Source organism: Ochotona princeps, chromosome 17, assembly GCF_030435755.1.
Source record: "Ochotona princeps isolate mOchPri1 chromosome 17, mOchPri1.hap1, whole genome shotgun sequence".
NCBI lineage: Eukaryota > Metazoa > Chordata > Mammalia > Lagomorpha > Ochotonidae > Ochotona > Ochotona princeps.
In genome coordinates, this window is record NC_080848.1 from 14006009 (window position 1) to 14018578 (window position 12570).

General features: G+C 42.2%; 1 protein-coding gene across 1 annotated transcript in view; it reads right to left on the reverse strand.

The window, feature by feature from the left end:
• NSF (N-ethylmaleimide sensitive factor, vesicle fusing ATPase) overlaps positions 1 to 12570 on the reverse strand; it is a 144301-nt gene that overhangs the window by 65309 nt on the left and 66422 nt on the right. Inside the window, exon 9 of the mRNA XM_058676301.1 lies at positions 3386 to 3585. Coding sequence (XP_058532284.1) covers positions 3386 to 3585 — 200 coding nt within the window. The remainder of the gene's footprint in view (positions 1 to 3385; positions 3586 to 12570) is intronic.

Below are 12570 nucleotides of genomic sequence, written 5' to 3' on the forward strand. Positions count from 1 at the left end.
ATTAACACCATTCTTCAGTTTTCTTCTTTTTTAATAAGACTTATTTATTTTTATTGGAAATGCAGATCTACAGAGAGGAGGAGAGACAGAAAAATTTTTCCATCTGCTGGTTTACTCCCTAAGTGGCTGAAAAGGATGGAGTTTAGCCAATCCGAAGCCAGGAGCCTCCTCTGGGTCTCCTTCTCTGCTTTCCCAGGCCATAAGCAGGGAGCTGGATGGGAAGCTGAGAAGCTGGGACACAGACTGGAGCCCATATGGGAATCCGGCACTTGAAGCAGGAGGATTAGCCAATCCTGCCATTGCGCCAGGCCCTTTTCAGTGTTCTTACCATATTGCCCAAAACATGCCAATTATCTTCCAAAAAGGCATAAGGGAAGGCTGGAAATAAAATCTGTATAGTCTGAACCCAGCTTTTTCCCTCAAATTCAGGAATCAGTATGTGGGCCTGGCGGCATGGCCTAGCAGCTAAAGTCCTCACCTTGAAAGCCCCGGGATCCCATATGGGTGCCGGTTCTAATCCCGGCAGCTCCACTTCCCATCCAGCTCCCTGCTTGTGGCCTGGGAAAGCAGTTGAGGACGGCCCAATGCATTGGGACACTGCACCCACATGGGAGACCCGGAAGAGGTTCCAGGTTCCCGGCTTTGGATCGGCGCACATTGGCCCGTTGCGGCTCACTTGGGGAGTGAATCATCGGATGGAAGATCTTCCTCTCTGTCTCTCCTCCTCTGTGTATATCTGGCTGTAATAGAATGAATAAATCTTAAAAAAAAAAAAAGAATCAGTATGTTAATAGATTTTAATCTAAGTACAAAAAGAAAATTTGGCATTTTTATCCAGTTATTCAACTGTGTGACAAGAAACTAGGCCATCTAATTTTGTTAAAAGAACTTATGACAGAATTCTTTCATGCTTAATTTAATTTGTACACCAACACTTCCTTGATCTACTTTGTAACAGATGCTGAAGGCAGGTATCATCATGAGGTGGCCACAGAAATATACGGCACAGATAGTGAAAACTGCATCAAGAATTCCAAAAGATCCTTGCAAGCCTAAAAATGAAAATGGTTTCACAGTATGAAGAAAGCATGATAGCTTTCTTCGCTTCACAAAATTTTGAGCCAAAGGTCCTTTTAGAATGCTTAAAGTCTTATACGTTTTGACCACCTAAGTACATGAGACTATGAGATGATAGTCTGGAGCCCACAGGGGATGTGTTGGAGTTTCATAGCTGGTATCTACAACCTCACGGAGGCTGGCTAGTGAACAGTCAGCTGCATCCATAGGCAACTGCTCACTTTTGGCCACGTGGGCCTTTAAAACCAGTTAAATAGGGAATGAACAATTTGTTAGCCATACTTGCAATCATATTCAATATTGTAGTAACTTTTCACTATCCTATTGTATATAAATGGTTCCATTTAAAAAAGAGAAATTTATTTATTTGCTTGAAAGGCAGAGTGACAGCAAGGGGGAGAGAGATTTCCCATAGACTGGTTCACTCTCCAAACAGTCACAATGGCCAGGGCCAAGTTAGGGTCAAATGACCAGGAGCCTGGAACTCCAGCCAGGTCTCCCAAAGAGGACTAAAGACTCAAGCTCTTGGGCCTATTTTTCTCCTAAAAAAAGTTTTCTTCTGTAAGTTTTAGGTTTTTTGCTTTTTGCAAATCCATTCTGCAATTCTGTGTGTAAGACAGGAACTGTACTTAATCTTTTTCTATACAAACGGCCACATGTATCAGTCCTATTCATGGAACAGTCCATTGTTTTCCCAATCGGTGCTACCAATTGCCTGTCACAGGAACCCCTGCAGCCACAATGGGCTCCTGGCTCTGGTCTGACACGAGCTGTTGAGGACCATTTGGGGATTCAAACAGTGGTTGAAAGATTCATCTGTCTGTCTCCAAAACTCTAGTTCAAATAGACAATTGTACTTATGATGAGTTTTATATAAATGAAATAATCAGTATACATTCTTTTTTATCTGTTTTTGTTGTTGTTGTTAGTCAATATTTATTCATGAGATTCACAATAATATAAACAAGGGTGTGAAGTGTTTGGCCTGTGAAGTCATCTGGCCCTATGAAAGCAAGCACAGGTGGGACATGAAATCCAGCATATCTACAGCAGGTAGATTTTTTTGAGTTCCATGTGACCCATGAGTGATGTTACGAAGATCCAAACAGCACTCAGTAGAAAAATGTCCACACCCTGATGCTAGTCTGCTTTTCTTCCCTGCTGTCTCCAATCCACTGTACATTGATATGACAATTTATCATTTACTGAATTCTAAGGTGGCAGTTAATCTCCTTCAGCATCTGAAATATGGCATTCTTGCTTCCCTGACTTCTGTTGAAGAGATGATGCTAGCTCAAAACTACCTGGATGAGGTCAGTATCGGGATGATCTGCTTTTCCCTACTAGTTAAAAAGTTAATTTAATGCAGCAATATCTTTACATACACACCCAGAATGACTGACCAAATGTGGCCCAGTCACATTTTTGCAAAAAATTAACTATCACAAACAGTACACTCTGGTTTGATTTTTAAGTAACTTTTTGTAAGACCTAAATTAAGCTTCCCCTGTAGTACTAACAACTCAGTCCTCCCTCCTAAGCAACAGACTCACTGTGAAGTCAGCTAGCTTTTTTTTTTTTTTAATATTTATTTATTTTTATTACAAAGTCAGATATACAGAGAGGAGAGACAGAGAGGAAAATCTTCCATCCGATGATTCACTCCCCAAGTGACCACACTGGCCGGTGGTGCGCCAATCCAAAGCCGGGAACCAGGAATCTCTTCCGGGTCTCCCATGTGGGTGCAGTGTCCCAAAGCCCTGGGTTGTCCTCAACTGCTTTCCCAGGCCACAAGCAGGGAGCTGGATGGGAAGTGGAGCTGCCGGGATTAGAACCGGCGTCCATATGGGATCCTGGCACGTTCAAGGTGAGGACCTTAGCCGCTAGGCCATGCCGCCAGGCCCTCAGCAAGCTTTCTGCACATGGACCTCATGCCAACATAAGCCTATACATCTACTTGCGGATTTCATTTCTCCCTTTTCAATGGGTAAGTGAGTTCAAGTCTCTGGAAATAATGTGGAACAAAAGAATCACCTGAAAATATGTTTATGATCCATTGTTGTAGATCGTTAGCTAACACAATCATCTACCTTTGCATTATGGACACGTGCATAATGACATCTGCTCACATCACACAAAGCCCACTTGATCCTTGGTTCAGAACCAAATATAAACCACGTACTAAGTAAATTTGACCTCCAAGGTGTTTTAGAACACAGATCACAGTAGCAAGTTTGCCTCTAATCATGCTTCATTCATCAAGCAAGTGACAAAGACTTTCAGTAAATTATCTTTATAGCCACATTACCCTCCTCTGTTCCTCTTCAGCATCAGCAAAGAGCTTCCGAATGTTCGCCTCCGATTCTCCCACGTACTTGTTCAAGATCTCTGGCCCGTTGACCACCTTGGGCTCTCTGGCATTCAACATCTTGCCAATCTGTCGCGCCAAGAGAGTCTTACCACAACCCGGGGGCCCGTACAGCAGGATGCCTTTAACATGTTTACAGCCTGAAAGGAAAAGCAGTCTACATCAACTGAAACCCAGGGACGACATCCAAAGGGAAACATCCTATATGTACTTCAGGAAAAAGCACAACGATTCCATTCCATTAACACTCACACGCCATGAGCAGAACAAGAATGGGCAACCAAAGCTCTGCTTTAAAAACAAACAGAAAATCAGAAAATCCACAAACAATTAATGCTTTTGATTGAGAGGAAAAAGCTATCAGATGGATACCTTCAGGAAAGTATGTTCAAGCTATCACATAGAATACTATTAATTCTGAAGTTGTCTCTTCAATCTAAATAAATAATTTTATTATACTTCAATCTCAGAAAAATCTGTTTTTAGGCAATTCTCACGTTGAACAAATCTATCATGTACATTACACCAGGCCACAGAAACTGTATCTTAGTCATACAATAACACGTCTACTTGTCAATATCAGCATTTGAAAACAGGGCAAACACACTTGTGCTAGCCAGGTATAGATGAATCCATAGGATCCAAGTGGATGCCACAGACTATGTGGCTACAGCTCAGTGTCCCACTTCACGTGACTAATGCTAAGCAAAGTGCATGAAAAGGTTTCAGGAGTGGTATCTGATTTTTTTCCTAGACCAGCACTGCTAACACTGCACAGGTTCCATTAGCAATCCAGAACAGTAACACTGATGATCTAGATTCCCCAGGATTTCTTTTTTTTTTTTTATTAATTACATTTCATTATGTGACACAGTTTTATAGGTACTGGGGTTCCCACCACCCCTCCCAAAACCCTCCCCCATGGTGGATTCCTCCACCTTGTTGCATTACCACAGTTCAAATTCAGTTGAGGTTCTTTCATTGCAAGCATATACCAAGCATAGAGTCCAGCATCTTATTGTCCAGATAAGTTCAACAGCTTGTTGGGGAGACCATCTCTGGTCTGAAGGTAGAGCCAGCAGAGTATCATCCCAATCAATTAAAAGCTCTAACATAACATCAGCAACAATTTATAACATTATGGAGTTAATTGACACAATATTGAGTAACCAATATGTTAAAAAAAAAAATGCAAGTTCTTAACCACATCCTGTGACTTCTTAATTGACATTTCAATTTTAGTTTATATACAACTGGGTTCTATACACCTTAAAATGGCTATAGATTACTATTAAGCTGTCTCTTGTCTATTTTCATTATAGTATTTAGCATTTTATAGTGTTGAAGCATAATTTTGCTGAACCTGGCTTTTTTTCGGGTGGTCTAGACTGGCTTATAACTCTAACAGGACATATGTCAACAGTTTAGGTGCAGAACAGTTTTAGGAGGGATGTGCAGAGAAATCTTCAATACCCTGGTGAGGAGTAACTAATCTTTGTGTCCCACCTAGTAAGGTATAAGTGAATCCACGCTAACCATTTCCTGTCTGATTCTAAGCTTTCCTTGTTGTTTTCTGTCTATTCTAGATTTTTTGTTTGTTTGTTTGTTTGTTTTGAGGGGTTTCCAGAGCGATCCAGATTTCTTTAGCCAACTCTTCACTGGCACGTGCTTACTTCTTTTCTTTTTTAAGATTTTTTTTTTTTATTGCAAAGTCAGAGATACAGAGAGGAGGAGAGACAGAGAGGAACATCTTCCATCGATGATTCACTCCCCAAGTGACCGCAACGGCCGGTGCTGCGCTGATCCAAAGTCAGGAGCCAGGAACTTCCTCCAGGTCTCCCAAGGCTTTGGGCCATCCTCGACTGCATTCCCAGGCTACAAGCAGGGAGCTGGATGGAAGTGAAGCTGCTGGGATTAGAACCAGCTCCCATATGGAATCCCAGCAAGTTCAAGGTGAGGACTTCAGCTGTTAGGCCACTGCGGCCGGGCCCACGTGCTTATTTCTTCAGATGAAAATAGTTACCTGTGATGTCTGTATATTTATGGTAGGGTTCCTCATCTTTCTAGCAGTTTCACAGTAAGATGTACGGCTGTTTTTTGACTTTTAAAATACTATACCCAAACCAATACTGTGAAATAATGTATCATTAGACAGCAGTGTTACACTCATAACTATGTATTTTAAAAATCTCTAGAAATGCAAAACGAACAGTGTTTCCGAGCAGATGTCTGGCACAGCAGTGAGGCTGTGCTTTGGATATCTGCATCCCATGTCGCTGATCCATGCTACTAAGGTACACCTTGGGAAGGCAGTGTCCCAGCTACCATGTGGGAGACCTTAATGGAGTTCCATCTTTGTTCTTTTCTTTTTAAGATTTCTGTTTATTTGAAAGACAGAGTTTCAGAGAGACAGGAGGGGAGCACACCTCAATCAATTGGTTCACTTCCCAAATGGTCTCAATGGCCTGGGTTGGGCCAGGCCAGAGCCAGGAGTCAGAAGTTTCATCTAGTTCTCCAACATGACTGCAGGGGCCCTAGGACTGGGGCTGTCTTCTACTGCTTTCCCAGGTGCATTAGTAGGGAGTTGGGTTGGAGTATGAGCAGCTGGGACTCAAACTGGTACTCAAAAGGAATGGTGGCACTGCAGGTAGTAGCTTAAGGTGCTGTACCACAGCAATGGCCCCAAACTGAGTTCTGAGTCCTAGCTTTGTTCTCCCCTGGCCCGGGCTGTTACAGGCATTTCGGGAGTGAACCAGAGAGTAGAGAGTCACTTTCCGTTTATCTTTCAAATAAAGTAGAAAAGATTCTTTTTAAATTGTACACAGTGTTTCTACGGAAAAGGGCTTGTCTTTATTTGAAGTGAAAACCATCCAAAGTGTATCTTTAGGGGGAAAAACATAGCATGTTTGATAACTCTCACAAGAAGATCACAAGATATAACCAACTCTTCTAGAACCTTTACATTCTGGAGAGGAAAATCATTTGGGTTGCCAGCATGGTCCTTATGTCCATCTCTATGTCAAGAAAAGACTTCCTTTTAAGTCACTGAACATAACGGTTCAACTTGTATGGAGAAGGTGAACTCAGTGGAAACCAGTGCAGGCTTAGAATCTGAGTCAAATGAAATGGCTTTGGCCCTTGAGCCAGTCTTCAAGCCTGAGTGGTCAGGAGGTAAGTCGTGGTCATTTCCTGTAGGCCAATACCATCACTGCCAGCGCCCAGGACATGAGGACAAACAGGACAAGGACCTTGGGATCTGGCTCTTAATCTTCCCTTCTCAGTCAACTGCACCAACATGATTTGAAACGACTCACCTAAGTATAAACCATAGCTGAGGCAGGTGGTGCTGGAAATAGTCAAACAGGTTCAGGGAGAGGAGAGCCAGGAAAGAGAAAGCGAAGATTTGCCAAGCACCTACAAGGTCTTCATCTCATTTCCTGATTTCCTCACTTTCCTCAAGTGTTCCCAACTTCCTCCTAGTCCCATTTCTTCCATATTAAGCTATACTTTTCTTGAAGGCCTCAATTGCTGGGCCCTCTTGTGCTTCTGCTTTATCTAACCCATGAGTTCTGTACACAACACGGTTTTATTGTACCTACACACTGGCCACAGAAAAATCACACTATTCCATAATTTTATGCCCTCCTTATTCAGTTCTACTTAAGTGGCTCAATACCGTTTGCTCCCTTTACTTGTCTGCACTAGCTCATCTCTAATTTTCCTAATGTATTATCCAGATCTTCAATGCTCTCAATAGCTACTCCACGCCATTAATTCTTAAAAATGATCTAGATATCTAGCTCGCATATGCACTTATAAGAAGCCTATTAGCAGACACATTCACATTCCACTTCAACTTTGGTTCCCAAAGGAGTCTTATTTCTTCCTTTCCAAGTTTATATTGCAACTATTTGTGGATACACTTTAACTATTCAAGCGCAACCACTGTCTCCAAGATCCTGAACTGCAGACACCCAGCATCATGTTAAGGATGCAACGTGTACTCAGGAAAGGTCATCAGTAAGTAGACTATTTCCTTTCCTACACAGTCATGAATTAATTTATAAAACAGTACTTACTTTCATGGCTAAACAAATTTAAGTACCTCGGGCCCGGCGGCGTGGTCTAGCGGCTAAAGTCCTCGCCTTGAAAGCCCCGGGATCCCATATGGGCGCCGGTTCTAATCCCGGCAGCTCCACTTCCCATCCAGCTCCCTGCTTGTGGCCTGGGAAAGCAGTTGAGGATGGCCCAATGCATTGGGACCCTGCACCCACGTGGGAGACCCGGAAGAGGTTCCAGGTTCCCGGCATCGGATCGGCGCGCATCGGCCCGTTGCGGCTCACTTGGGGAGTGAATCATCGGATGGAAGATCTTCCTCTCTGTCTCTCCTCCTCTGTGTATATCTGGCTGTAATAAAATGAATAAATCTTTAAAAAAAAAAAAAAAAACTAAAAACAAATTTAAGTACCTAAAAACACATCTTTACAGTGACTAAGACATTTGCAAATGAAGTAAAACAAATGACATGTAAATACTAGAATTTAACTTTGAAATAGATTTTGTGCATGAAAAACCCTTGACTTAATGCCTTTTGAATTAAACCAGCGCAGTTCTCATAAAATAAATAATTCACAAACTACTACCATGAAAGTTAAGAATAAAAAAAGAGATAAAATGATTATCCAGTCACACCCTATCTCTGAAATGATAGAATACATGCACATGTATTATCAACAGGGATGTCACAGATACTCCAGCGTGCATCAGAACTGTAATTCTCTTAGAATCTCAAGTAAGCACATCAAAAATAGACCCTGACACATGAAGATTTTCAAAATCCACTTCCACAAAGAAAGCAGTTACTTGAGTAAGCAGCAGAAATGGGACTTTGTTATTACAATTATTATGTTAGCTTATTCCGACTTATTAAGTAAGCATTGGTCTCTAATTTTAAATGAGTCATAAAAAACTAATTCCATTCAACAAAAGTGCACTAAGCTCCTGTTTAGACTAGATACGAAGGTAGGTGTTAGGATACAAACATGAAAAAGACAGTCTCTACCCGCAGGGCGTTTCTGGCTTAGTAGAAAAAACAGAAAAAAAAAATAAGTGATCCATAATATAATATTACCAGAAGTATAAATGAAACGCTTTTGGAACCTATCCAAAAGGAACTGATTCTTCCAGAGTGATGATGAAAATTAAGGATGGACACAGGGGAACAGGTACTATTAATCTTGGTCTAGAAGGTGGAATAGGAGGTTCAAGGTTGGTGCCAGTGTGAGAGAAGAGTCTATGTGCTCAAGGTCACATTGTATGGAGATGACAGCTGTTATCTCAAAACAGCCTGCAGCAGCCTGTTGTGGCCACAGCCGCGGAGGTGAGTGGAGGGCAGTGCCCAGAGACAAGGCTGGCACACTTCTGGATGCCCTGACCAGAGCATTCACCTTGTTTTGTTGGTGGGAAGTGTTTAGATGATGACTCCATGCTGTGTGCTCAGACTCCATTCACTGTAAAGGTTTTCTGTGAAATCTTCATTATTCTTTTTAATAAGTTTATTTTTGAGAAAGCATAGAACCATTAAAAAAACAAAAGCTGATTCTGGCAAGAGAGTGGAAGAACTAGAGAACCAAGAGGCAGAGGGTGGAAAATTAGTTGGAGGAAGGTTCCTGAACTTTCTGTGGGACACTGACTTCCTAGCTTTCCTGCTGTGCCTTTACACAGCTCCCAAGTCCTCTGGAAACACAAGGACAAATGAGCTCCAAGGCCTGGAGGGGGTCCCTCCCATCCCCACTGATGCTCCAGCTCTCTCCTGAGCTTCTCCAGGACATTAAAGCCTGGCTCTGACATCGGGGAGTAGCTGATCTCCAGCTGCTGGACTACCTAACTAGGCCAACCTATACTGTTAAAAATAAAATAACATCTTACACACCTCCTCAAGGCTCAGAGAACAGAGTATCCCAGATGAGTGAATCAGCTAGCAAAGGGAAACATAGAAGAAGGAGAAGTTAGTGGAGCTGATAAATGGTCATATTCTCTAATTCTGTTTCTCACTCTCCCAACCCCATGTAATGGTCTAACGGAACTCCCCAGAAAAATGCTCATGTCATGTTCAAAATTTTAGATACAATTTTAAAGGGATTCTTAAATCCTTTCCATTTACTGAATCCAAACTAAAGATCTCTGAATATACTACTGAAATATTCAGACAAGAGACCAGGAATACAAGGGGCAACAGACATAGGACACAGCAGGAAAAGAAAGGATGGAAGATATTAGAGACCAAATGGAAATGAGAGCAGGGTGCAGAGTAAAGGGTGACTTCCAAGTATGTAGGCTGGGCATATGGAGAAACGATGATCACTTCAGACACCAAGATGAGCAGGAGGAAGAAGAGTCAGAATGGGAAAAGGAGAAATCATAACCTTGTTTTCTGCTACAAAGTGTCTGAGATTCATGTAGCAATGTCCACTAAAAACCTAGCCTGAAAGTGCTGAAAAGAATGCAAAACAACTAGGTGAAGGTTTTTGAATACCTGCTCTGGACATAAGAAGCCAAATAAACTTCAAACAGGAATTCACATTGCCGTTTAGGGGTCTCTGCTGCAGAACCACAGGACGAGGCCTGGGAAGAGGCCATCAGGTTTACAAAACCACGAAGTTCCTGCTGATCTGGGCCACCAGGACACAGACCTGTGACTCAGAAGGAAGCTGAGCAGGCAGTGAAAACAGGATGGCAGGCAGTAGTTTCAGGACCTCGGTCAACAGACAGGAGGGGTTAGGGGAGGTGGGCTGGAAGATTCTTCTTGCTCTGAGAAGAGCCAGGCAGAGGGTGAGAAAATGGAGGTTATATCCACTGGGTTTCAGGAACCGTAGGAGGCAATAGCCAGGTAATCCAGCAAAGGAACAAGGAGAGGACAGGGACACGGGGAGAACATACTCTGCGAATGGGGAAACATGTGGAAACTGGTCTGAGCAGACACATGCTACGCAAGTGTACTCGCCTGGGAGATGCAAGTACCTTTGTTGTAATTATGCAGACAAGTTACAGTGTAGGATCTTACTTAACTCTACCAAGATAAATATATCTAAGCTAACCTCAGAATCCTGACTTCTTAACCATGTACAGAAGGAACATCAGGAAACACCTCTTCCAACAAGCACTGAGGGCTCACATGAGATCTGATTCATAAATGTTTTTGTGACTTTCTCTTTCGTTTATTTTCATTTGAAAAGCAGACATACACACAAATACACACAAAAACAGAGATAAGAGTTCGCACCTGCTGGTTCACTTTCCACATGCCCACAACAGCTTTGAGCAAGTCAGGCTGAAGCCAGGAGCAAGGAACCCAATCCAGGTCTCCCACATGTTGGCAGGGACCCTACCAGTTATCACCTGCTATCACCCATGGTGTACATTAGGGAACTGGAATTGAGAGTGGAGTGAGGACTTGAATCCAGGCATCCCAACTGGTATCATAACTGCTGTGCCAAATTCTGCTCATATTCTGTGTTTTCCTTAGCCATACGTAAGAGCACTGGCATAGAGTGGGCTGGCAGCTGAGAAACACCTGTTGCTTTGACACACACAGAACCTGAGGAGCAAGGCCTTAACAACTAGATGTAAAAAAGACAAATGCGAAAGATTATAATGTTTAATCTGGGTAAAGAGACAAAAAACCCTCAACTATACATTCATTGCAGGTTTCAGTGGGCTCCAAACTGCTGGAGCTATGATGGTAGAAATGCTACAGAGAAGTCAGAAAGAAAAAGAAGAAGAAGAAAAAAAAAGCTGGAGGGGAGACAATTAGAGAGCAGGATGCCCAAATCTGCGATGCCCCAAGTAGCATGGCTACTGACAGTAGGAAAGTCTTGGGTGTGACTAAAGAGCAGATGGAAGGGGGACTGAAAAAAACAAACCTGTGAGGACAGATAGACACATCATATGCACTATATTTACTTGCTATAAATATCAGCTTCAACAGGGGTTGGTAAAACACACAGTGGAGACTGCACTTAGGCGAACGGCTTCCTTATCTGGCTTGCCTCTCCTTTCCCTCACACACTTCTGTCTGACTCTTCAAATGCTGGTGGCAATAAAAAAAGTATTCATGTTTATTAATATGCCATCAGGTCATAGCGAGTAATAAAGGCATACATATAAAAAAGACAAAGTAATGAACACAGTGAATGATATTATTTACTAGGAATTTAAGTGAGATATTTAGAACCTCATCATCTGAGTTATCCTATGTCAAGAATTTAGGCTAGGATTGATTTGTATCTCAATTTAGACTTTTTGACATTAAGTCTTTTTAATGGTTTCCTAGAATTCGAACCACAAAGCTGCATGTTTGATGATGTTTCACAACAGATATTTGTAAAAAGCCTGAAAGGATGATTTGTGGTCAGGCACAAGATAGGTGAAGACTGATTGGATTAAATAGAGAGCAGGAAATAAGTCAGGGGGAAATCTCTAGAGAACATTAAACATTACAAAGAGCCCCACTCTTCTGATCCATGGCTGTCAGACTTGGATTTCACAGGCCAGTAAAATCATTTCTTTGAAAAAAAACAAGGTAAGCGCTGTCATTTGGCTGTTTAGCTCTTATTCTGCAAGACAAAGATTTCCTAAACACAAAACAGAAAGAAAAGAAAACCTGACACCATCTATCAGCATTATTTCACATAAGAAAACACATTTCAATATTAAAATGTGGAACAGGGCCCAGTGCAATGGCAATGTGGCTAAACCCTCCACTTGCACACACCGGGATCCCATATTGGTGCTGATTTGTGTCCCAGCTGCTCAACTTCCCATCCAGCTCCCTGCTTGTGGTCTGGAAAAGCAGTAGAGGATACTCCAAAGCCTTGGGACTCTGCACCCGCATGGGAGGCCTGGAAGAAACTCCTGGTTCCTGGCTTCAGCTCAGCTCAGCTCTGGCTATTGTGGCTACTTTGGGAGTGAACCAGCTGACTGAAGATCTGCTTTTCCTTCTCTCTGTAAACCTGTTTTTCCAACAAAAAAACAAATAAACATTTTAAAAAATGTGAGACAGATGTGATCTTGGAATAAATGAAGTCTTGTGTTGAATAAATCAAATTTATAAACACTGTTGAAAG